Source organism: Osmerus mordax, chromosome 8 (assembly GCF_038355195.1).
Source record: "Osmerus mordax isolate fOsmMor3 chromosome 8, fOsmMor3.pri, whole genome shotgun sequence".
Taxonomy (NCBI): domain Eukaryota; kingdom Metazoa; phylum Chordata; class Actinopteri; order Osmeriformes; family Osmeridae; genus Osmerus; species Osmerus mordax.
This window is the reverse complement of record NC_090057.1, coordinates 2,290,433-2,315,675: the sequence shown is the minus strand read 5'-3', so window position 1 is coordinate 2,315,675 and position 25,243 is coordinate 2,290,433. Positions and strand designations below refer to the sequence as shown.

At 48.2% G+C, this 25,243-nt stretch overlaps 3 protein-coding genes and 1 long non-coding RNA gene across 8 annotated transcripts in view; all 4 read right to left on the bottom strand.

Annotated features, from left to right (window-relative positions):
- Positions 1 to 4,130: 4,130 nt before the first annotated feature.
- Positions 4,131 to 6,866, bottom strand: traf3ip2a (TRAF3 interacting protein 2a). Its single transcript, XM_067241299.1, has 8 exons — positions 6,391 to 6,866; positions 6,094 to 6,214; positions 5,768 to 5,970; positions 5,356 to 5,444; positions 5,187 to 5,255; positions 5,005 to 5,109; positions 4,667 to 4,741; positions 4,131 to 4,574 (listed from the first exon to the last, which is right to left on the bottom strand). The coding sequence occupies exons 2-8, from the start codon at positions 6,147 to 6,149 to the stop codon at positions 4,428 to 4,430; spliced, it is 744 nt and encodes a 247-aa protein (XP_067097400.1). The 5' UTR covers positions 6,150 to 6,214; positions 6,391 to 6,866; the 3' UTR covers positions 4,131 to 4,427.
- Positions 6,867 to 7,051: 185 nt separating this feature from the next.
- LOC136947307 (uncharacterized) lies at positions 7,052 to 7,873 on the bottom strand. Its single transcript, XR_010877007.1, has 3 exons — positions 7,796 to 7,873; positions 7,331 to 7,351; positions 7,052 to 7,188 (listed from the first exon to the last, which is right to left on the bottom strand). It is a non-coding gene; the product is annotated as an uncharacterized lncRNA (long non-coding RNA).
- A 555-nt stretch (positions 7,874 to 8,428) lies between these two features.
- Positions 8,429 to 9,664, bottom strand: LOC136947534 (probable G-protein coupled receptor 139). Its single transcript, XM_067241638.1, has 2 exons — positions 9,598 to 9,664; positions 8,429 to 9,435 (listed from the first exon to the last, which is right to left on the bottom strand). The coding sequence occupies exons 1-2, from the start codon at positions 9,662 to 9,664 to the stop codon at positions 8,429 to 8,431; spliced, it is 1,074 nt and encodes a 357-aa protein (XP_067097739.1).
- Positions 9,665 to 13,601: 3,937 nt separating this feature from the next.
- Positions 13,602 to 25,243, bottom strand: part of fynb (FYN proto-oncogene, Src family tyrosine kinase b) — a 42,983-nt gene continuing 31,341 nt past the window's right edge. For 3 of the 5 annotated variants that reach the window (XM_067241294.1, XM_067241295.1, XM_067241296.1), the window contains 9 exons: positions 23,844 to 23,942; positions 22,614 to 22,717; positions 22,256 to 22,405; positions 18,674 to 18,838; positions 16,653 to 16,847; positions 15,599 to 15,675; positions 15,247 to 15,400; positions 14,708 to 14,839; positions 13,602 to 13,825 (listed from right to left, as the gene is read on the bottom strand). In XM_067241294.1, the coding sequence (XP_067097395.1) occupies positions 13,617 to 13,825; positions 14,708 to 14,839; positions 15,247 to 15,400; positions 15,599 to 15,675; positions 16,653 to 16,847; positions 18,674 to 18,838; positions 22,256 to 22,405; positions 22,614 to 22,717; positions 23,844 to 23,942 (1,285 nt within the window). In that variant the 3' untranslated portion in view covers positions 13,602 to 13,616. Of the gene's footprint in view, positions 13,826 to 14,707; positions 14,840 to 15,246; positions 15,401 to 15,598; positions 15,676 to 16,652; positions 16,848 to 18,135; positions 18,292 to 18,673; positions 18,839 to 22,255; positions 22,406 to 22,613; positions 22,718 to 23,843; positions 23,943 to 25,243 lie in introns of all 5 variants that reach the window. The other 2 variants (XM_067241297.1, XM_067241298.1) reach the window with 2 other exon arrangements.

Below are 25,243 nucleotides of genomic sequence, written 5' to 3'. Positions count from 1 at the left end.
ACACAAACGAAAACAGTCTACAGGTTTACACTGGTGAGGCCCACAAGAGCCACAGTGCTTTTCAAAGGCACATTTCAGCTGAGACATTTCTTCCAATTGAAAAATAAAGACGTCCTCGATGTGTTCCAGATGCTGATGTCATTTTCATGTGGAAAATACAAAACCAACGAAGCCACAAATGATCCATCGACTGAGTGGAAACGAGGAAAGTTCAACTGCAAAAAGACGCAGGAAACCAAAAGCTTAAAGCCAGCAGCAGATTGCAAAGAAGCACACAGCTACATATTCAGGCTGTGTCTGTTGTCAGTGAGATCGTATCTGACCATCCTCTGGAGTTGGTCTGACAATGGAGGCACGAGACCACTTGTTAGCTTTACAGAATGAGAATGCGGTGGCACCTTTAGCCTACAGTGATAGGATTTTACCGTTTCATTAACAAAAGGTCTACAAATGTGAATATTACACTACATAATTAACTGTCTCTTCCGATCCCTGTATGTGCAGCATCCACTAACACATACACCGCCCGAACTTTTAGGGTTTTCTTCCTTTGTTTAACACAACGATTCCACAGGTATCAGGAAGCACGAGAGAGTACACGGAGAACATCTATCATAGGGTAGTATTGGACCATGGTTAATGGACGGTGAAAAGTGGGCCAAATACTGAAAGCTGGTGATTTAACGTATGTGTGTGTGTGTGTGGGGGGGGGGGGGGGGGGGGGGGGGGGGGGCGTCCACCGCCCTAGAATGGAGAGCGAAACTGAAAACAAAGCCACCATGTGATGTGCATGTTACAAACGGCGGGGGGAATAGTGAGAGATGCTGCAGGCTTTGTTACAACGTGACATCTGACTATGTAAACACCTTCGACTGTAACTAATGTTTAATTTAGATGCATTAAAAAGATGTAGTCTTGGTGATGTTCTTGCAATGTGTATGTTTGAACCACACCGCGTGGCAGTACCTTACTGTACCAAGCTGCAGCGTGACCGTAATCAGAATTGAAAGAACCAAAGCGGTCTAGATTACCTGCTGGTGTTGCACCGAATATCCGAACCACTGGGACTTTCTTCACATCATTCTCTCTGAATTCAGAGTAACATACGTCCAAGTCTCTGATGGGATTCGCTATGTAATAGTCTGCGGTAACAATGCGGACAGCAAACATGACTGCTGAGAAAAACTAGGAAAGCGCGTGAGGCACAAATTGGGGGGACATTCAATACTAAAACAAAAGAAGACGATTATCTTCTTTGAAATCCCATATAGGTAAAGTCCTGCTTATTTTCAGCGAGGGGGCGTCAGGAATTGTCCCATGTTTTTTAGCAAGCTCACTGGCAGGCTAGCTAAATATGAGTAATCCGAGCTGCAGCTGTTGAGTCCATACTGTCTTTATCCAGGCTACGTGGTTAAAGGTTCGGTCTGTTATGACAACCAGTCCAGTCTTCAAGATTTTAAACTCTGAAACTCGCAGCTCCCAGTATTATCATTTTAGAAGAATACCGAGCCACCATAATGAGTAGGCTACCATCGATATAGCCATGTCTTACAAACTAACGCCGTGAAACTGACTAAACAAATAAATCCTTCTAAATTTCGGATGTGCTGCGACTGTACAGCCACTGTTGTTGCTTGTCCTGAAAATATTCCACCAGGCTGTGTCATTAATCTAACAAGCAGTGAAGCACGTCTTCGGCTTGGCTTGCAAACAAGATTGTCTGGAACAGAAAATCAAGTGTGGCAGTGATCCTCGGGAGTTCTCATGGTCGCCTCCACTGCCTGTGAACTGTCACAGCGGCGCGACAAGGCTTCTTTTTCCAGAAGATCTAAACGTAGTTAACGGCACTTTACGATAAGCATAATCAATACCAGTTTTTTTCAGTAACCCATCTTTTGTCCTATGCCAACACTAACTAGGAAACTTGCTCGCTAGCTGCTGACACTGCCGCATTCCCAACACACACACGGGTCAGAGGAGTCATGATGGTCGAGTCTACTGCTGCACGAACCACCACCATGTCTCGTTTGTCATTGGCTCCTAGACAAGGAAGTATACGTTTCATTGGTGGATATATCCTAATGCATGCCTGGATGTTTTGTTCCGTCTGTGATTCTGCACTTCGTTTAGCTGAGCTGGGCCACCCCGCGGTGAAGCCGGACGCCGTTGTTATGGCGGCAGCCGCCAGGAAAAGTCAAATATGCTCGCGAAATATATATGTTGATTAGGTAAACCGTTAGAAGCTTATTAGGCTTGGTTAGTGTGAACAGACTAGGATTTAAATATTATACAAATAGGCTTTGAGACATTTTTCGATTCTCTTTTTATTGGGGCATTATTGAGGTTGGCTAGTTTAGTGTAATGTAACCTGTAATCTGTTGCTTGTAATTTGGTACAATTGAAGAAATTATGGTAGGCTACAAGACAATGTCATGCTGATAGACGGACATGTTCAATCTGTGATCAATAACACCATTTAGACCAATAACACAATAGACAATAACACCATTTAGACCTTATGCTACAAGAGAAATATATGTGCATGAAGTCTTTAGAATGTTATGTTTCTGGAACACTGTTCAATGTGGATTTCCATGGTACATTTGAGGGTGTGCTGAGCACACGATTTTCTCCTTTATTGAATGGGCCATAAGCCTTTCCAAGCAGCCACCTGACTGAAGATGTCACACCCGATGGCTCGCTGACGATAAAAAGTAATTCATTAGCATTTCATCTGGATGGAGTGGGAGCGTTTGTACGTGGGAGTGTGTGACCTTGAGTGAGAGTTTGTCCGTCTCTCTGGAGCTATCAGGCACAGGAGAAACTATTCAGCAGTCAATTGAACCTCCAACAGCGACGCGGTCACGTCTGTTACACAAGCATGGTAACATTTACATTTAGTCATTTAGCAGACGCTCTTATCCAGAGCGACTTACAGTAAGTACAGGGACATTCTCCCCGAGGCAAGTAGGGTGAAGTGCCTTGCCCAAGGACACAACGTCAGTTGGCATGACCGAGAATCGAACTGGCAACCTTCGGATTACTAGCCCGATTCCCTCACCGCTCAGCCACCTGACTCCCTCTAACAGAACATGGCAATGGGAATATGGCCTGTCTACCTCCACCTGCATCAAGTATGAACTATAACTTCTAAGGGCCTCTCCTCAGTGACCAGTTTTTTTGTTTTCTTTACCTTGAGGCACAGCCCAGTGTTCCCAGGTTAATCAATCACTCTCCTCACTGATAAGATGACACTTATGGCACTCGTGTTCCTGTTCCACACAGGCACAAGAAAAAGTCTTCCCTTCACCCTCATTTTAACAGACACAGCAGAGCAAATGTGGTTCATTTTGATTGGCCAGATAAGACTCACTCAAGTGCAGTGACGGGGTTGGAACAATCACCAAAGCAGTGAATTTACGAGTTCAGGAAACTCCTGGGTGTAGTTAGGGGCCCCTGGTTTAGCATCAACAGACCTTTAAAAATGTTGTTGGTCTCTTGGCAGGTCTCCACACGAGCAAGGACAAGGTGGATATGTCCAACAGATCATTCACAAATGGTGATATGTCTTGATCAAATAACCCTGATAGTGAAGCCATCACTGACTGCATATAAGGTGCCTGTGTTTAGCACAACTGAGTAGGTATTTCCAGCGCCTGCTTCAGTTTTCAAGCAGACGGCAGATGATGGATGTGTCACTGACAGGCTGGCTCACGGTCAAATCTAAATCATTACTGTGCCTATCAGGGACGTGCACAGGTAGGAGCTATTGTTGCCCGGGCAACAGCCCATTTGGCCTGATTGGCTGATCTGCCCCTCTGGAGAAAGAGCCCAAATAAACTTTTTTTTTGTGACTGCGTCAATACGATAAGCCCATCATTAGTAAAGTAGTTTTCCTAACCCTAACCCTCATTTGTGAATTTAGGGTTAGGGTTAGGGAAACGGCTGACCTTAACCCTAAGCCAACAACATGGTTACGTCGAAGTGAGGTAGCAGAACCCTAGAAGGTAGCTAACCCTAACCCTATTTTTTGAATTTAGGGTTAGATTTAGGGATAGGGTTATGGCTATACTGCCTATTGGAGTAAAATATATTATTTTGCGCAAAAAAAGTAACTCAATAAATGGAGAGAGGTTTATAAAACGGTGTATATATAATTAACAAATTGGTTACACTGAATATTCGAAACAAGAAAGAAGGAGGTAACTCACTGTAAACGAAGAATTGAATCATCCGATAGCAAACACAGCCACCATGCGGTTAATGGACTGTATTGCAGGTTCGAGTCGAACAGCTACTTTGTAACTTTGAAACATAATTTCCCTTTGATATAGCTAGCAGAAAAGCAAAAAGGCGACTTGTCTCGAGAATGCCGAGGAACGAGTGCAAGACGAGCGCTAAGGGCAGAGCGTCGGCGACAGCGGAACTCAGAGGGGCCGCATAGTTATAGTCAGATCCTTGCCAAGGGGAGGTGGGATGTAGCGTTCCTCCCTCAGCAGACGGAGTAGAAGGTCGTTACTGTCGTCAGGCCAACGGTAGATCTTGGTGGTCTGGAGCCAGGATGGGACATGATTCTGAAAGGAACCCAGGAACATACTGTCTTATAGCATGTGCTGAGTCAGTTTGCTCTATATGTAATCTCAATGTCGCTCTGTAGTGTGCCCACCTTGGTGACGTTGGGAAACAGGACTGGAACCAGCCGGAAGTTGAGGCATCCCTGTTGGATGAACTCGTTTTGGATCTGAGAGGATATGAGATGATCAGTTTGGATGCTGTTACTGCTTCCAATCACAATATGAATACTGATGGGTCTTCAGATTTGCATGGTTTAATCATAATATATTTTTCCTAGGTTTTGAATTCCTATGTGAAGCAAGTGAGCAGCCACATCCAAACTTAGATAAGAAACACAATTTCCTCACACACAGTTCTTTTTAAATCAAAACAATCTTTTTCTGATGCCAATTAAAGGCACACTAACAGTGTAGAAAATGTGCAACCTACCTGAGTATGAATGTACTTGGTGTGGAGCCCATGTTCATCCATTCCATTTCCTTCCACATCTGTCTTGTACTTGGGACTGATTACCACGATGATTAACATGGACTTCTGCAATACAACATCTCAGCTCACTCTGAACCCACTGCAGGCACACTGTTCATTTACATCTCATTGTTTAAACTTACATCTTTTAAATTTGTGTCCATCCATTTATTGATATCCATAGTCCTAATAGAACTTTCGAATATGTCAATCTGTCGAAGGAAAGTATGATTTAAACATTGCATTACTTAAAAATGCAAATAGGAAACGGGTGAACTGAAGATTGCACACTGTGTATGTTTGCTCACTTACAGATGGTTTGAACCCTTGGTTTATCAAAAACGACACAAATGTAGGTATCTCCTTGTGTGTGTCCACAGAATATGTGATGAAAACCTTTCCTGCAGAGAGGGAGGGGAATAAAAGGTGTGAATGCCTTACATTTACATTTAGTCATTTAGCAGACTGTACTTACTGTAAGTCGCTCTTATCCAGAGCGACTTACAGTAAGTACAGGGACATTCCCCCGAGGCAAGTAGGGTGAAGTGCCTTGCCCAAGGACACAACGTCATCTGGCACAGCCGGGAATCGAACTGGCAACCTTCTGATTACAAGCCCGCTTCCCTAACCGCTCAGCCACCTGACTCCCCCGCCTTACAATAGCCATCCCGTGTGCTCCTAATCGATTTACACTCTACCAATGAATGCTGTGGAGGTTCCTTACTGCAATGGTCAGGCAGACAAATGGTCTTCTTAATCTCCTGTGTAGTGCCTGCAGAGGGCCCTGGGGAGCGGAGGCCAGGGAAGGAGGGAATCACGCTGATCTCACTCATCACTTGTCTGGGTGGAGACACAAACCGGGGAGGGGTGATCCTGGGGGGTCGTGAGACTTCCTGTCCCCTGGGCCTGCTCTGCGTTGCCAGAGGCCTAGGGAGGATCGCAGGAGAGTCATGTCTGCTGTTTGAGATCCACCGTCTCCAGCACACTGGCAGGAGGAGTCCAGCGGGAGGGAGGAGAAATTGTTAGTCTGAATAAATTGTTTTGCTATACCGGGCCGAAGGGTGGTGGTGGTTCTCCTGTGGGTGGATGTAATGATGGTGTTTCATACAGCCGTGACATGCTGGATGTGGAGGAGGCCGTCTCTGGAATGGGAGGTCTACTGGGCTGCTCCCTGCACGAGGTAAAGTAAAACATAGCATAGGTTTGGACTACCACCACCACCACCACCACCAAAAAATAAATAATTGAATCTTGTTTGAGCATGAACTATGCTACTGCATATTGTGCTACTGTAAATCAACAACCACCACTACAAAGGTCAAGTACAAAGAACAAAATATCGCTCACATTTATATGGCTGTGCTGGTTGACACAGCAAGTTGTCAAAATCAGATTTTAGAGACAAGGGAAGCTCTAAGCTCTCTGCTCCTTCAACAGAGTGTTCCTCTGCTTGGTCAGGAGATTGTGGGTAGATTTCTGCTTCCCTCTGGTAAGCCCCAGGCTCATCCCTGTGCTGACCCCACTTGTGGCTGTGTGACCTTGGGTGGACAGGGTTCAGAGGGTCAGGCCTGTGGGGGAGGGGGGAAGAGAGGTCCTCCCAAGGCAGGACAGCGTCTCTCAACTGGGACTGGTGCTGGCTCACGTTCCCACCCGGGGATGGTCTCCTGAGAGTCTCAGGGAGTTCTGGCGAGCCCAAGTCTGTGTAGTCGAACGTCTCCTCAGGGGACGGCCTGTACCGCTCCCCGGGTCTCTCCCCGGGTCTCTCCCTGGGTCTCTCCCTGGGTCTCACCCCGGGTCTCTCCCCGGGTCTCTCCCCGGGTCTCTCCCCGGGTCTCTCCCCGGGTCTCTCCCCGGGTCTCACCCCGGGTCTCTCCCCGGGTCTCTCCCCGGGTCTCTCCCCGGGTCTCTCCCCGGGTCTCACCCCGGGTCTCTCCCCGGGTCTCTCCCCGGGTCTCTCCCCGGGTCTCTCCCCGGGTCTCTCCCCGGGTCTCTCCCCGGGTCGCTCCCCGGGTCTCTCCCTGGGTCTCTCCCCGGGTCTCTCCCTGGGCCCCGAGCACCGCTGACAGGAAGTGAGCCATGCCAGGTCCATGGATAATGTCATGGACTCATCGGTTTCTACAGGAATGCTTTTGTGTGTGCAGGAACCTGGTAACAGCGAAACAGAAAACGTGTAAAAAAAAAGACAAGCTGAGAGGTTGATGTGAGTTGAAGATTGACACAGTTTTATTCTGTGAATTTGTGTTCTGTAAGGCAATTTCAAGGAAACAACTGATGACTCATGCCTTACCTGTGAATGAGTCCATTGTTCCTTTGTGTCAAAAGAGAAACAAGCAAAAAAAAACATAACACAAAACATTCTGGAAATTACATTTGTGGCCTTAAAGAATGTGGTGTCGCCGTTTTCAGACATTCTCAGACATTCTCAGTCTTTCCAATCTTGTCAGTCATCTATAAACAACTAAAAGTCATCTTTCATACCTTTGAGTTACATCAACAAACTGTAAAACATCAACATGCCATCTATAAATGTTTAACTAATGCTCTTGTTTTCAATGTCACAAAGTACAAAAGTATCATGGATACAGCTAAACTGTCAGTTACAAAAGTAACGCCCAATTTTTCGCAACAAGCTCTCTCCCTATGCAGTTCGGTAGACCAATCTGAACTGAGGACAAACTATATTGTTACCTTTCAAACAAACAAACAGTCTTTCAGTGGTCCTAACCTACTGTACAGACTTTGCTTCACCTACCTGAGAGTACAAGTGTGTGTTCCTCTGTCAGAATGAAACCAGGTCTGGGAGGAGCAGGAAGTATTCCCACTGTTTTTGTTCAGGAGGAAGATATCTGGTTCTGCAAAGCAGGCAGGTCTTATGCTTTATGCAAATAATGTGGGACATTCACCCCAGGTCAGCCTATCAGGTTGTGGATTGTACAACGAAGCCATTTTGTCAGTTGGAGTCTTGGAATTTGAAGAACTAGCCGTACTGGTTGTGGGTGAGGCTACAGCACCAGCCCTGTGATTAAACATGTGATTAGACATACAGTGCTGGCACTGTAAAAAGGGAACTTAGAGCAAATAATAAATATAGATATGGTGTAAAACTTGTAAAGAGTATGTAAAACTTGTATAAAACATGTAATAAGAGTTAGAATAGAATCAGGCTACATTCCCATTTTTTGGAAGCAAAAATGCATTGTTTTTTGTGTAAAAACAATGCATTTATGCTACTGACTACTATTCAAGCATACGGTGGCATTTTTTTAATAAGTTACACTCCCTCGAAAAAAAGGTTTCTATCATTCAAAATAAATGGAATGTTATTTCAAAAGTCCAGTAGCCTTCAGCGAATGCACCCCAGTCCAACATTCCATCTCCCTCATGTCTACTGGGTGTGCTTGAGGTGCGTCAGAACCACAGCGACAGGATCCGGGCCCGGAGGGTGCTTGTGGTGCACAGAGAAGACCTTCATGGTGGTGTGGGTGAACAAGGATCCTAGCTCTCGGGTTCCGACCGTGCAGGTGAGCACGTGGATCAGCTCCCGGCGGAACCCCCGGCTCACCACGCAGTAGAGGAGGAAGTTGGTGGCGGAGTTGAGGTTCTGCAGCATGTTGGCCACGTCGCTGACCACGTTGATGATCATCCCGTAGTCGTTCCTGTCAAAGCCCTTGTTGTTGTACTTGGTGCGCAGGATGCAGTAGGTGACGAAGCGCGGCAGGCTGAGCACCACGAAGGTGACGGACACTGTACCCAGCAGCAGGATGGTTCTCCTCACCATGCACCTGGTGCTCCGCCCCCTCATGGCCCTGCTCTCCTCCTCCGTGAACAGCTGGCTGGCGCGGCTCAGGTGACAGGCGATCAGGGAGTTGAAGAGGATGACCAGGACGATGGGAACCCCTCCGGACAGGAAGGTGGTGATCCACACCAGCACGGTGGTGTACGTGGCATCCCTGTAGACACACCTTGGCAGCTCCACCTGCTCCCCCTTCACCGTGACGTTCACGGTGGACACCTCGTTGATCCAGCTCATGGGGACAGAGGCCAGGGCGGAGAAGAGGATGATGGCCACGCAGGTGAGCCGGGTCACGCGGGCCTGGGAGAAGTGCCGCTTGGCCGTGGTGCTGCTAAGGACCAGGTGACGCTCGATGGTGAACACCACCACGATCCAGGAGGAGCAGGTGAGGGAGCTGTACTGCAGGAAAGCGAGGATGTTGCACCAAGGGTAAGAGTTCCAGAATGGCTGCAACTGCCAGAAGGTTAGCGTAAGGTCCACCAGGTTCACCCACACCAGGTAGAAGGCGTCTACGATGGCCAGGCAGCTCAGGTAGATGACGGCTGTGTTGGACATCCCACACTTACGGAAGCAGATCATGTAGAATGTGAACAGGTTGGCTTGGAGAAGGGATATGAATGACGGTAAACAGAAATGTTTTAGTTACTTCCATTTCATGTGATTCTGAGAGTAGTTAGAGGCTAGATTTGACCACAGTCAATAAAAAATGTATGTGTTCTTTTAAAAATAGTAAAATAAAATAACAGTTAAAGGATACAAACCTGGTATACCCAATATGCATAGTAATGGGTAGTAGATCTTCTGAACTGTGACAAAGGCTCCCTCCATGCTTCAGTGTCTAGCAGGCAATTGCAGACATGACCATGTCTGCAATAAAACCATTAGGAAGCTCAATGTGATGCCAGTGTTGATAGAGAAGTGTCATAAAACAAATATGGACTATGGCAAAAGGGTTTCATCATAGATTAGAAAGGCCACATCCGTCATCTAACAACTCAATAATTCTCTTCCACTCTTATGAGACATTTCAATTAGCTAACTACTTTGGGATGTCAACATTTACGTTAGTCTAGTTAGAACTTGATCTACGTCAGAGATGGCAAAAGAACACTCATCCTTCACTCAAGTAGAAGTACAGATACTCATGTTTCCAAAACTTTTTTTCAAAACCTTTTTTTTTGGCTTTAAAAACTTTTTTTTTCACAAACACTAACACCAGACCAAAAAGTGTAAAAAAAAATCTTTTTTTCTTTTTGGCTTCTGCCTTGCTCCTTGGCCACTCCGTAGACTAGCTTACATTTGTTGTGCGTGATAGCCAGGAAATGAAAAAAGGCATGCAATGACAATAAATAATATTGATCATGCCATCAAATACAGATTAAAACTAAAGTAACAAGCCTGGCTTTAAAATGTGAGAAGTAGAAAGTACAGATATTTGTGTAAAAAATGTAAGGAGGGAAAGTAAAAAGTTGTCTGAAAAATACATAGAAAAGTAAACTAAAGTACCGATACCAGAAAACTTTCAGTAACAGAATATTTGCATTTCACTGCTTCCCATCTCTGATCTACATGCTTTGGTTACAGGATTTGTGTCAAGCAAACATTTTAGTAGAATTTTATACTTAAATGTGCCCCTTGTGAATATGAATGTGTTGGCTCTGTAGAAAAAAAACTGAAGCTTAATACATGTCTCATCAGGGTCTAAATAAACCTCGAGTTACTGTAAGTAAGATCAAATAAGACCTTAATGGACATTTTATGCTCTAAGTGCCATGGTAATGATAATACATTGACGAGGAAACATAAAGATGTTATCTTCGTAACAGGTCTGTGTCTAATGGATTTTCTTGGAACTAAGAGACAAGAAATGTACTTGACCAATGTCAAAAACTGCTTTATTATAATATTTTCTTTCATTTCTGAATCCCTTTCAATACCAAAACCCAGTTTAAATTCAGATATTATGAATTGTAAGCAAGATAAAAAGTCTTTATAATTTGTATATTACAGCTCATACTGTAAATTATTAATTAAAAATGAAAATCATCCAAGTAGCTGAAATGAAATTTTCACTTCAACTTCAGTTTAGCAATACAAGATAAAATGAGCAAGTTAAATATGCCAACACTGTTACAGCTGTAAAGAAAGCACAGGTGACTTACAGATGCAGGCATGCTGCTGTTAGGGAACCTCAGAGCCGCTGGTAGTGTTGAGCAGGTGAAGCAGCCAGGGCAGGTGTAGTCAGCTGATGTCATATAGATCTTCTCCTGAATTCTGAGCAGAGCAACAGAGGAGGAGGGTGGCTCCTCTCCAGCTGTCACGTCACTTCAGGTGTCACGAAACACGGAGCCAGCCAGACACCCAGGCTACAGCAGCACAGCAGGTCACACACCTGGACGTGGAGCCGGCCAGACACCCAGGCTACAGCAGCACAGCAGGTCACACACCTGGACGTGGAGCCGGCCAGACACCCAGGCTACAGCAGCACAGCAGGTCACACACCTGGTCACACACGACCTGCAAAGCATGCCTAGATGAATGGATTCACGTAGCAGGACGTGACGTTGTATTTTCATTAGCATTCTATGATGGTGGACTACAGGTGACGCGTGATTTGGTGGTGGTGGGGTGAATGTGAGGGGGCAGAGCTGCTTTATGACACTTCATCCATTCAGGACCTCCATACTGTTCGCAGTGTTGATTAACACTCCCCCTTCTGGCTGCCCTTGATATTACACCACAATCTCAGGGAGTCAGGCGGCTGAGCGGTGAGGGAATCGGGCTAGTAATCCGAAGGTTGCCAGTTCGATTCCCGGTCATGCCAACTGACGCTGTGTCCTTGGGCAAGACACTTCACCCTACTTGCCTCGGGGGAATGTCCCTGTACTTACTGTAAGTCGCTCTGGATAAGAGCGTCTGCTAAATGACTAAATGTAAATCTCATTCCAGTAATCGCCAAATCCAAATCCACTCATACTGGATTCATTACCATATAAAAAAACTGCTTTTTGACTTACTTTTACAGTGCAACTATGAGGAGATGTGGGTCATCTCTTCAGCATGCAACACTAAACACCTCCCATCAACATTGGTCCAGAAATCCAAAATTTAAACAACCAACCGCAATAGTGTAGTGTGTGTGTGTCATCGCGACACTGACAACACAGTGAGGGTACATGGAGCCGTTCCACCGCAGAAGTGCTAAAAGAACACAGACTTTAAGTGTCTTGGAAAGAGTGTAAAATGTTTATTGTTCATTTTGAATTTCAAATGCCAAGTCACTGAGTTAACAAAACAGTAAGTAAAAAAAAAGAGAAGAAATTAAGAAACACACAAGGAAGGTTACTGACACTTGTGACACTAACATTTAGCTGTGAAACTGAGTAAAAACAAGGAGGTACTGATTAGCATAAAACCAAACCTTGGACCAAATACCACAGTTCATTTAGACAAGGTGAAAACTATTCCTCAGCCTGGCTCACCAGTGTCTAAGTAACATTCCGCCATACAGTACAAACAAATCTTTAAAAAAAATCTATCAAGTAAGGTTAAATTAAACATACTCTGTAACAGAAATATTCAGGTCAGTTCAACATTAATGATCAGAAGGAAAAGGTCCAGGAATGAAATTGAGGAGGAACTGTCAGGAGGGGCTGTGCATACAGGCTCAGTGAGGGACATGTTTAGGAGGTGCACACACATTGGGAATGTGCCATAGTCCACATTCAGGGAGACAGAACCCACTGGAACGTTCCTACTCCTACCTACATAAGGACCATGAGAAGCTTCAAGATGTCTGTTAAAACGGTTCTTCGTATACAAGTTAAAATAAGACCCCTTAAACGCAGACAGACATTTCTCTCTGTTCTTAAATAAACCAACGTTTCTTTCAGTACACACGTAATTTCTATGTTGGAAAGGTGTATCTTTTTTCTTTTTTGTTATTTTTTATTTGATTTTTTACCAAATATTTTTTTTTCTTAAAACCTTGTATGCGAGAAGAGATATGTTCAAAAGTACAATTCTTATACATTTGGCTGTAATTACAAAATGTAACATACATCATTTGTAAAACAACTTTGTTACAGCATCAGCCTAACATCTATGACTTTGAGAAGGGCAGAGCAGTTTCACATGGAAGCGCAAAAATAAAGTGAAATCAAACTACCTACACAGGAGAGGCAGAGCAAAACAGAAACGTTTGTGAATGACTCATTCAGCATCTTAAGCAAACAAGTTTTTTATACACTGAAGCAATGAATGAATGTGACATATTTTTTTTCCTTTTTTAATGTAATGTACAAAACTGGAAACCTACAGTTTTGTACCTACATGACTGTTTTGGGTAGATAGTGACCAGTTCTCTGGTTAATTTCAAAATGGTTTTCTTCGCCAACTATTCTTTACCATCATCATTATTGTGTTGAAGAAAATTAGTCAAAATGTCATAACTGAAGAAAAAAAAAGAAAAAAAGGGAACACACCTTTCATATTTACATAAAATACAGGCATTGCATCGCATCATCACATTTTTTCCATCATTCATTCCTTCTTATCCCACCCCATTTCACCCAATCCCTAATACACTCATACATACACAGCCACAGAGAATGTCGAAGGCTATAGAGAGCTGAGATGTTCGGTTAAGCTGAGGAGATAATACATGTTCCTGTGTGGACAGACAAAGGATCCCAACCCGACCCAGCCCAGCCCGACCCAGCCCAGCCCAGCCCGACCCAGCCCAACCCGACCCAGCCCAGCTCCATTCCCAGGGAAGTGTCTAGAGGTTGTCCCCAGGCTGGTACTGGGGTTCGGTGGCAGTAAAGTAGTCCTCCAGGAAGGCTTGCAGGTACTCGAAGGTAGGCCTCTCCTCTGCATCCTTCTTCCAGCACTGCACCATGAGCTCATGCAGGGAGGAAGGGCAGTCCTGGGGGCAGGGCATCCTGTAGCCTCGCTCCACCTGCTCCAGCACCTCACGGTTATTCATACCTGCACACACACACACACACACACACGCACACGCACACGCACACGCACACACAGTCAGTCGGGTTATGGAGTACATTAGAGGCTGTCCAATGAAGGGGAAAGCTTTGGGCTCTATGATCTTCATTGTAGCGACTCTGACTTTAAAAGCTCAACAATGTGTAACTGCACAACAACAGATCAAAATGTTCATGAAGAAATCAACAAGTCAACAAGAATCCAACAAGGATCCACTGATGGCATCATTCTAACAGCCCAGCAGCTTTCTGAGGCTGGTGTTTCCTCAAGTCAGCCTCTACTGCGTGATTGTTTCCACACTGCTCTTCCTCAGACCAGCCCAGCTCAGCACAGCACAGGCCATCTGGACAGACATGTGTTTCTCCTCCCGGCCTCAACACTACTCCCACCTGCCACCTCACCCCAGCCCCGGCCCCGGCCTCAACACTACTCCCACCCGCCACCTCACCCCGGCCTCAACACTACTCCCACCCGCCACCTCACCCCAGCCCCGGCCCCGGCCTCAACACTACTCCCACCCGCCACCTCACCCCGGCCCCGGCCTCAACACTACTCCCACCCGCCACCTCACCCCAGCCCCGGCCTCAACATCAGCCTCAATTCTAGTCTTCACACAGATTTAAAGGTTCTCTCGATCTGGCATGACATTAAAGCTACTTAAACCACAGAAGATTATTTTTTGATTACTTTGAAACTGCGGGGGAAGAGCTGCTACTTATTGCAAATGCACTTCTAACGCAATCTCCTCTTTGTCCACCTCATCGACACTGGGAGTAACTCTTGTCCCCAACAACCAGAAATATCAAATCAATCCCCTGCTGCGCTCCAAACCATTCAGGATACCCACGCAGGTAAGCCCTTCCTCACCTGGGTAGGGCACTCTGCCTTTGGTGACCAGCTCAGTGAGCAGGATGCCAAACGACCAAACGTCTGACTTGATGGTGAACTTCCCGTAGAGTGCCGCTTCGGGGGCAGTCCACTTGATGGGGAACTTGGCGCCTGCACAGAAAAAGAGAGATGGAAAACATGAGTAAGCAGGAATGACATCAACGGATGAATATGTTTATTGTCGGGTGAGGTGGGTGTATCCCAGTGTGTGCCTTGACCTTGTGTTTAGTGGAAAGATGCAGAAGTGTGTCATTAGAGACAACTGTGGTTTGTTTCGGAGATAAGGGCGAGAGAGACAGACAGAGAAAGAGATACAGAGAGAGACACATAGAGAGAGACATAAACCGAGAGACATAGACAGAGACTGAGAGAAACAGAGAGAGACAGACAGAGAGAGAGAGAGACATAGACCGAGAGACAGAGAGAGAGAGAGACATAGACAGAGACATAGAGAGAGAGAGAGAGAAAAAAAGAGAGAGAAAAAGAGAGAGAGAAAAAGAGAGAGAGAGGGTATTTACCTTGCCGAGCCGTGTATTCATTATCTTCAATCAGCCTAGCCAATCCGAAGTCAGCGATCTTGCAGACCAGGTTGTTCCCAACCAGGATGTTGGCTGAGCGCAGGTCTCTGTGGATGTAGTTCATCCTCTCAATGTATGCCATGCCAGCTGCCACCTGGAACACACACACACACACACACACACACACACACACACACACACACACAGGGAAAGTACAGTTAAGAGCGATAAAACAAAATCTTTCAACTTCAGCTCGCAAAGTGCCGTCTTCTGACTTTATTGAAGTCACGGAGAGTTCAGTTATATAAACAGAACAGAGAGACATTTCGATCAAAAAATATTCAGTACAAACCTGGGCTGCCATGTCAACCAGGTTGGGCAACTTCAAGCCTCGCCCTTCCCCATCCTTCAGGAATTCCAAGAGGCTTCCTAACACACACACACACACACACACACACACACACACACACACACACACACACACACACACGTGTCATCAGCACCTAACTTAGCATTCACTTTTGTCTGAATGTGAACTGACAGTGTTCACTAGCCATGTGGGATTCCTTGCATTCCAGGAACACAAGGATGCGCATAAATTGTTCCATGTCTGCTCTCCCTGCACTTAATATGCATTCTTAGGTCTGAGAAAACTTTATTGTGGTGCTCTTAAATGTCAGTCTCTTGGCAGGCTGTTTGTTGGTTAAATATAAGCTCTCGTTAATGTCGGGAAAAAATGCCACGCTACAGAAAAAAAACAACAAAAAAAACAACAGTTGTTCTCCTCTGTGATTCCACAGGCCTGTTAGATGAATGTTTTGACAGGTCTCACAAATTAAACTTGACTTTCTCGGTCTAGGTGATTCTGGCTGTGCTAACTGTGGCTGCTATATATTCTTACTGGGGAAACCTGCTCTGGGAAGCATCTGTGAGTGTGTGTGTGTGGTTGTGTATTTATGTGTGTGTGTGTGTGTGTATGTGTACGTGTGTATGTGTACGTGTGTGTGTGTATGTGTACGTGTGTGTGTATGTGTACGTGTGTGTGTATGTGTGTGTGTGTGTGTGTATGTGTGTGTGTATTTATGTGTGTGTGTGTGTGTGTGTACGTGTGTGTGTGCGTGTGTGTGTGTAGGTGTGTGTGTGTGTGTGTACGTGTGTGTATGTGTGTATGTGTGTGTGTGTTTGTGTATGTGTGTGTGTGTATGTGTGTGTGTATGTATGTGTGTGTGTGTGTGTGTGTGTGTGTGTGTGTGTGTGTGTGTATGTGTGTGTGTGTGTATGTATGTGTGTGTGTGTGTATGTGTGTGTGTGTACGTGTGTGTGTGCGTGTGTGTGTGTATGTGTGTATGTGTACGTGTGTGTGTGTAGGTGTACGTGTGTGTGTGTGTGCTCCCGGTTGTGCTGACCTTGCCCCATGTACTCGGTGACTATGTAGATGGGCTCCTCTGACACCACGGCGTACAGCTGCACCAGCTTGTCGTGCCGCAGCTTCTTCATGATCTGAGCCTCCTCCAGGAAGGACTCAGGAGACATGGTGCCCGGCTTCAGCGTCTTCACCGCCACCTTGGTGGTGCCGTTCCACGTTCCTGCCGTCCAACAGGCTGGCGTTAGTACGACACACACACACACACACACACGCAGCTCCTTATACATGTTTTCCTCTACATACACTTCTCACTTCTCAACATCAAGCAAGACTTGACCTTGTTTCCTATGAATCAAATGAGATACAGTAGGTTGTTATGTGCTGTTTTTTTCATCGTTACTGTATGTGAAAACCAAATTAAGGGTCAAGTCTTGCTCCAAATTGATAACGCACAACTAGGGCTGAAACAGAAGTCTGCTTGCCTTGAAGTCACATGTAACAAGGTTGTCCTGAATGACAATTAAATGCATATGAGATTTACAGTGACCTTTGTTTTGAAATGGATTTACAAAGCCATGAGAGAGGGAGATAGAGAGCTCGGCTGTTGATTTAAGTAATGTACCAATACGGGACAGGATAATCCTCTGTAGGATGATTAACAGAAGTGAAAGCCCAGTAAGCTTTTCTCTGGTGCTGAGGCAGCCACAGGCTCTGCCAGGCTCCCCTTCCTCTCATCCACACGACCGACTGGGAAACCCAGATCTGTGATCAGTTCCCTCAGACCAGGAAGATCACTGATATCGGTTTGTGATGGCAATAATCGACCTGTGACGGTTTTGTGACCTTAAGGCAAGGCAGATTCCGGTCAGTTACATTTGGGCTGAACATGCAGTTCTCCTGTGGCAGGCGGTTTGGGGGGTTTAATTTAACAGTGCTCTCATAAACCCTAGAAAGCAGTCCTTGATTAGTGACACAGCTGTGCAGCCGTTCTGGGGCTCCAAGCTGGGGAGGGATGATCCTGAGGTCACCCGCTGGCTGACTGGCTGGCTGATTGGCTGGCTGATTGGACTGGCTGTCTGGCTGATTGGCTGGCTGATTGGCTGGCTGATTGGACTGGCTGGCTGGCTGATTGGCTGACTGAGGTAATGGTCCCAACCCCAACCCTCCTATAGACACTGCCTCACAGGACCCAGCCCTGACCTGCGACTAGCTGAGCAGTTGATGTAGCCAGATTACCAAAGCAGGCTGTATGGATTAGAACCTCTGGTTCAAGACTTGCGTTTTCATGGATGAAGGATGAAGATTATGAAATAAAATATGACAAAAATGTGTGTGTCTTGGAAAATGATGGTGACTTTGATAAAAATTTAGAAAAATGTATACAACAGAACTATCCGTCAGTGTATTTGCTAACTGGAGTAATCACATTAAGATTTAAACTGAAGAGAAAAGTGACCACGTTTTCCTCCAAGACAACGCACAGTACAAAACGAAAGCAAAATGATGGAATGATCATGCCTTACCGCACCACACATCAGCAAAACATCCTGCCCCCAGCTTTACTTCCAGTACTAGAGAGGCTCTCTCGACCTCCCAGGAGTCATGAGCCAGGCCCACAGTGTCAGGGATGTAGTTTATACACACGCCCGTTAGATTAAAGCACAAACCATCCGCACTCTCTACAGGGGAGGGAAGGCAAGGCACACAGGGTTAACTACGAAGGAGTTGAACATGCATCGAGGCGGATAGAGGGGCGGCCATCTTGTCCTGAGCGAGAGACTTTCCTGACACGATACCAACATGTTTCTTAAAATCAAAACTATTTAACTGGAGTTGGCCTTCAACAAATATGTGAGAAGGAAATCTCTTGGCTAAGTGCCAAAATAGTTGCCAAAATAGTTAGCATTTGATCTCCCTCTCTCTGCTCGGTCAGTTTGCAGTTGGTGATTAGAGAGAGAGAGGGGCCTGGTACAGTGTCTGGTGGAGGTCTCTGCTCGGTCAGTGTGCCCCCCCCCCCACGCAGCCTGTGGTCGGGCGTTCCGGAGGCGACTGTGCCCGTACCCATCCAGACCTCCCCAAACTGCCCGTTCCCCAGACGCTTGATGAGCTGCAGCGACTCCCGTGCGATCTCCCACACGTCTTTGGTTTTGACGGACAGGTCGGTGAGGCGAGGCATCCCTTTGTGACAGGGCACCACCAAGCGACAGCACAGCCCCGCGGCCCTCTCTGCACACGGGCGCAGGGAGCGCACACACACACCCCGCCACACACACATCCGCAAAACACACACAAGGCACAGAGAGCACAGGAATTACACAGCGTCAGAAGGAGAGAAGCACGTCTCAGAGAGAGAGCGGTCAGCACAGCGCTCTGCAGACAGCGGGTCGGCTGAAGGTGACTGTAAAGAGTCAGGTAGACGCTAGCCCAGTATGATTCAGCAGTGCACAGCAGAGTACGGGGGGGGGGCGAGCGTCACTCAACTGGCTGCCCCGCTCTCCGCTGTCCTCTCTGAACCGGCCCAGGCGGTTAGCGAGACCAGACAGTGGTCATCAGATCAGACATTAATCAGTCTAATGCACTTCAGCTGGTCATCAAATCACAAAGTGCAGCTTCTCTCCCCTCCTGCCTACATTTAATCATTATGTCAAGGGGACAAGTTACAGGAAGTTGTTTACAGGCCCAACACATGCATTTTCCGATAAATCTTAATAAGTATGTACTTGGTCACTATGGAAAATGGGAAAGCACTGTTTAAGAGGAAGTTACATTTACATTTAGTCATTTAGCAGACGCTCTTATCCAGAGCGACTTACAGTAAGTACAGGGACATTCCCCTGAGGCAAGTATGGTGAAGTGCCTTGCCCAAGGACACAACGTCAGTTGGCATGACCGGGAATCAAACTGGTAACCTTCGGATTACTAGCCCGACTCCCTCACCGCTCAGCCACCTGACTCCCAGTTACAGTGTTGAGTCTATGGCTGAACGACAAGCAGATGGACTGATGGCAGCCATACTGTAGTTAATGAATCACTGTGTCAAATGGAACTTATGACTCCACAACACTTAACGATAATGGCAGTAATTTCTAAGAGATGGCTGTGTCTGTCAGTCACTCCCGGGGACGATGTACTCTAAGAACGATCGTTTTTTAAATACCCGCTTTTTATGACCGACAACGCATTAACCGCTGAGATGAGGAGCCTGTTACAGACTGATGCTCCTGACGTCCCTGAGAGCGAGGGACAGACTGTTCAGACTGGTGCTCCTGACGTCCCTGAGAGCGAGGGATAGACTGTTCGGACTGGTGCTCCTGACGTCCCTGAGAGCGAGGGACAGACTGTTCGGACTGGTGCTCCTGACGTCCCTGAGAGCGAGGGACAGGCTGTTCGGACTGGTGCTCCTGACGTCCCTGAGAGCGAGGGACAGGCTGTTCAGACTGAAACACGCTCCACACGGAGAGGAAGCTTGCGCTCGCTGGCGGCGGCGGACATGTTTGCCGATCATCGATGGAGCCATTGGACGGTGTTTCCGTCTGTGCTTCCACAGCTGACATTTAGCACCCCCCCCCCATCCTCTATCCTGCCAACACAACGCTCAGCCGTCCACTGACGGCCCAGAGGTGTTTGCTCAGGGCAGTAAAGGAGAGATAAAGGTTTCTGGGTTTCAGTTTAGAGACGCCTCCTCCATTAAAGCTCATCCGGGCCTGCTGTGCAGCAGAGGACAGGCATCAATACTGAACTTTGTCACGGCAATACATTTAAAAAACTGTCAATATAAGCAAATGGATGAGGTAGCATATGAACCCACTTAAGTATGAAAACGGTTTGTCTCTATTGTGATGATCAACAGATTACTTTTCGTTGTTATTGTTTGTAGTCTTGAGCTTGCGGCTGCTTTGCGAGTGACTCTTTCCGTTTCATTTCTGAGTTCTAGCCAGGAAAGCGACAAACAAACACAAGCAGGAGCTTGAAACATGGACAACTGCAGGTGTGCTATCTGGAAGAGCAGCGAAGGTCAACAGTGAAAACGGTTAATGCACTGCAACACCCACACGCTCACACAAAATCTATCCTGTTCATTTTTGTGTGTTTAAGAGTCAATATGTCAATATGTTAACTGGAGCATGTCAAGAAAAATACCATCCTTTTCACACAGAGAGAGAGAGAGCATGTTGGGGAGAGAGAGTGTTGGGGAGAGAGAGAGAGAGAGAGAGAGAGAGAGTTGGGGAGAGGCATAAATAACATAGAGAAAGGCAGAGAAAAATAGACAGGTTGAGAACATGGAAAAAATCTGAAAGCATAAAAAAGAGTGAGAAAGAAAGAGTGTTAGATTTTTTGGGGGATAAACTAAGAAAGAGAGAGACAGAGCAATACATATCTTAAAGCACACGCCCCCACGCGTCCTTCCAGGATGAAGGACGCGTGCGTGAGCTCGGGGCGTGGCTGTGTACCCGAGTAGGGAGCGTGGGGGCGTGGCTGTGTACCCGAGTAGGGAGCGTGGGGGCGTGGCTGTGTACCCGAGTAGGGAGCGTGGGGGCGTGGCTGTGTACCCGAGTAGGGAGCGTGGGGGCGTGGCTGTGTACCTTAGTAGGGAGCGTGGGGGCGTGGCTGTGTACCTTAGTAGGGAGCGTGGGGGCGTGGCTGTGTACCCGAGTAGGGAGCGTGGGGGCGTGGCTGTGTACCCGAGTAGGGAGCGTGCGTGGGGGCGTGGCTGTGTACCTGAGTAGGGAGCGTGGGGGCGTGGCTGTGTACCTTAGTAGGGAGCGTGGGGGCGTGGCTGTGTACCCGAGTAGGGAGCGTGGGGGCGTGGCTGTGTACCTGAGTAGGGAGCGTGCGTGGGGGCGTGGCTGTGTACCTGAGTAGGGAGCGTGGGGGCGTGGCTGTGTACCTTAGTAGGGAGCGTGGGGGCGTGGCTGTGTACCCGAGTAGGGAGCGTGGGGGCGTGGCTGTGTACCCGAGTAGGGAGCGTGCGTGGGGGCGTGGCTGTGTACCTGAGTAGGGAGCGTGGGGGCGTGGCTGTGTACCTGAGTAGGGAGCGTGGGGGCGTGGCTGTGTACCTGAGTAGGAAGCGTGCGTGGGGGCGTGGCTGTGTACCTGAGTAGGGAGCGTGGGGGCGTGGCTGTGTACCTGAGTAGGAAGCGTCGCGTGGGGGCGTGGCTGTGTACCTGAGTAGGGAGCGTGGGGGCGTGGCTGTGTACCCGAGTAGGGAGCGTGCGTGGGGGCGTGGCTGTGTACCTGAGTAGGGAGCGTGGGGGCGTGGCTGTGTACCCGAGTAGGGAGCGTGCGTGGGGGCGTGGCTGTGTACCTGAGTAGGGAGCGTGGGGGCATGGCTGTGTACCCGAGTAGGGAGCGTGCGTGGGGGCGTGGCTGTGTACCTGAGTAGGGAGCGTGGGGGCGTGGCTGTGTACCTGAGTAGGAAGCGTGCGTGGGGGCGTGGCTGTGTACCTGAGTAGGGAGCGTGGGGGCGTGGCTGTGTACCTGAGTAGGGAGCGTGGGGGCGTGGCTGTGTACCTTAGTAGGGAGCATGGGGGCGTAGCTGTGTACCTGAGTAGGGAGCGTGGGGGCGCGGCTGTGTACCTGAGTAGGGAGCGTGGGGGCGTGGCTGTGTACCTGAGTAGGGAGCGTGGGGGCGTGGCTGTGTACCTGAGTAGTGGAGGACCAGCTGCTGCAGGGTCTCAAACTGAGCCCTGGTGGTGATGTAGTAGCCGCCACTGTCCAGCTTGCGGATCTTGTAATGCTTGACGTGGTCGCCCTTCACGTCGTCCCAGTCCCGGATGGACAGGGAGAAGGCACCTGGACGACAGAGGACTCAGTGACCTACAGGACCTCATCCTTTCTAACACCGTGGGTCTATGGGAGGGTTCGACAGCACAAGCAGAAGCAGTAGTAGGCTGAAGACGACTAGCTGTTTTTGTTTTTAACTTTAGTGGTCAGCATTACTGCATGTGATATGGTATATTATTTCAGACATTTGTGTGTGTGTGTGTGTATGGTTTGTTACCCTTTGTGGTTTCACTCTCCCGGATGAGGTAAGTGCCTCTGGGATTGCCTGTGGACAAGAGCTGCCTCTCTGCATCCTTCCGGCCAAGTTTACCAAAGTACCAGCTAGAACAAGGAAGTCAGGAGGGAGGGAGGGAGGGAGAGAGGGAGAGAGGGAGAGAGGGAGGGAGGGAGGGAGAGAGGGAGAGAGGGAGGGAGAGAGAGAGAGAGAGGGAGGGAGGGAGGGAGGGAGGGAGGGAGAGAGGGAGGGAGGGAGGGAGAGAGGGAGAGAGGGAGGGAGAGAGAGAGAGAGAGAGAGAGGGAGGGAGGGAGGGAGGGAGGGAGGGAGGGAGGGAGGGAGGGAGGGAGGGAGGGAGGGAGGGAGAGGTTTCATCTGAAAACTTCCACTCTGATAAAGCTCGATTTAGCCGTGGAGTTTCCCTGACTGTAGAGTGAGAAGACAGTCAGACAGACACACAGAGAACCAGTAGGGCTAATTCCATTTCCATTTCGTCATTTAGCAGACGCTCTTATCCAGAGCGACTTACAGTAAGTACAGGGACATTCCCCCCCGAGGCAAGTAGGGTGAAGTGCCTTGCCCAAGGACACAACGTCATTTGGCACGGCCGAGAATCGAACTGGCAACCTTCAGATTACTAGCCCAATTCCCGCTCAGCCACCTGACCCCCATGAGACAGAAGGATAAAATGTCACCTTCTCTCACAGACTAGAACGCCTCTCTAAACCCTTTCACATCCCTCCCAGCTTTCTACACTGGGGCTGTCTGCACTGCACCAATAGACTGACTGCATAGTTGTTCATCAGAGTCTGATTGGGCGAGGGGGCCAGGGGGGCGGGTGTAGGGGAGGAGTCTAGAGTGTCAGGGTCTAGACACAGAGAGGCCCTCACGTGTTCACCGGGAAATGTAAGATATAAGAAAAGCCAACATCCTTCCTGGTGATGGTGTTTTACAAGATCTGAAAGGGCTGATGAAACTACCGCCTAGAAACATGAATCATGTGTCGTTCCTCTTATGATGTTCCTGGAAGAGCCACACAAAGATGGACTCAGAACAAAGATGGTGCTGGTCTAAAGCGAAAGATCTCTTTGTGCCGCGTCTGACTGAGAGAGGGGTGCTCGAGAGAGACTGAGAGAAGGGGAGTGACAGGTCACCGTGGCCTGCTGTTTGATGTTCTGCTCATTCTGTTAGAATGTGTTCTGTAGGACACACACACACACACACACAGCTTACTCCTCTGCCTGGATGGAGTCCACGGGAGCCACATAATTACTGGGAATGTAGCCGTTTCCACCAGTGGTGAGAGAGCGGGCGTCCCACCAGTCCCCCTCACTGTGGAGAGAGAGAGAGAGAGAGAGGGAGAGAGAGAGAGGGAGAGAGAGGGAGAGAGAGAGAGAGGGAGAGAGAGGGAGAAGTGGAGAGAGAGAGGGAGGGAGGAGTGGAGAGAGAGAGGGAGGGGTGGAGATAGAGGGAGGGAAACGAGGAGCAGGGGAAAAGGAAAAGGAGGTTGGGAACATGGGCATGGCATTAATAAACAATATTTCAGCTTGACACATGTGCACGTACTGTATAACCTCTTACCCCGCATGCTTACACAGCCATTACTGTCTCTCTCTCTCTCTCTCTCTCTCTCTCTCTCTCTCTCTCTCTCTCTCTCTCTCTCTCTCTCTCTCTCTCTCCCTCCCTCTCCCTCCCTCTCCCCTCTCCCTCTCCCTCTCCCTCTCCCCCTCTCTCTCTCTCTCTCCCTCCCTCCCTCCCCCTCTCCCTCTCCCTCTCCCTCTCCCTCTCTCTCATCAGTACATCTCTCCTCTGACACAATAAGATGTGTAAACAGTGTAAAATCTTTAATCTGTTTTTCATGCACAATATTTATGTTTCATATTTTTATACATTATAAACTCACACAGTACTTCCTCCTTGCAGGCACACACACATACTCTCCAAAGCACCCGCTCCCTTTTGCATTCCTGCTCCCTGTCACCCTCCCCCTCCCCCTCCTACACTGTCAAACACACATCAATACATGGTGCCTCGAGGGGCAGTGAGTCGAAGGGCTCCACCATATGTGATTACTAAGGCACATGGACACACACACACACACACACCTCCCCCAGACTGCCTTCCACCCCAGACACTGTCTCCCCAACACGCAGCACCACCCGGAACGATTTACAACACATCCAACACGAGGGAGGAAGAGAGGGAGAGAGAGGGAGGGAGGGAGAAAGGGAGAGAGGGAGGGAGGGAGAAAGGGGAGAGAGGGAGGGGAGGGAGGGTGTGTAAACCTCAGTGGCCTAGATGGAGAACGTGCATGGAGAGGGACGGGGGAGGGAGGGGAAGGGTGGGGTGGGGAGAGGCAGGGGGGCGAGCGAGTGGAGGGCTTTTATCCGGGCTGAATATGATGCTGATGGGGGCGCCTGGGGACTACATTACAGCAGAAAGAGAGATGGTTCTCTTTGTTCTGGGAGGAGAATGGAGGTTCCCTCTGGAGCAGGGCCCAGTGTGCACGCTGATGGCACTGGGGAGGGGGGAGGGATGCAGCCCTGCTCTCTGCGTGGGGGGGGGGGGGGGAGAGTGGAGAGACTGGGCAAAGGAAAAAGAGGGATAAGAGAGAGAGAGAGATGAGAGGGGAG

Coding starts and splice junctions, on each gene's coding strand:
- traf3ip2a (XM_067241299.1), bottom strand. CDS start 6,149: ATGAAACACCATCATTACATCCACCCACAGGAGAACCACCACCACCCT. Junction 5,971..6,093: donor CACCACCACCCTTCGGCCCG/GTATAGCAAAAC, acceptor GATCCTCCCTAG/GCCTCTGGCAACGCAGAGCA. Junction 4,575..4,666: donor TGTTTCCCAACGTCACCAAG/GTGGGCACACTA, acceptor GGTTCCTTTCAG/AATCATGTCCCATCCTGGCT.
- LOC136947534 (XM_067241638.1), bottom strand. CDS start 9,664: ATGGAGGGAGCCTTTGTCACAGTTCAGAAGATCTACTACCCATTACTA. Junction 9,436..9,597: donor ATGCATATTGGGTATACCAG/GTTTGTATCCTT, acceptor CCCTTCTCCAAG/CCAACCTGTTCACATTCTAC.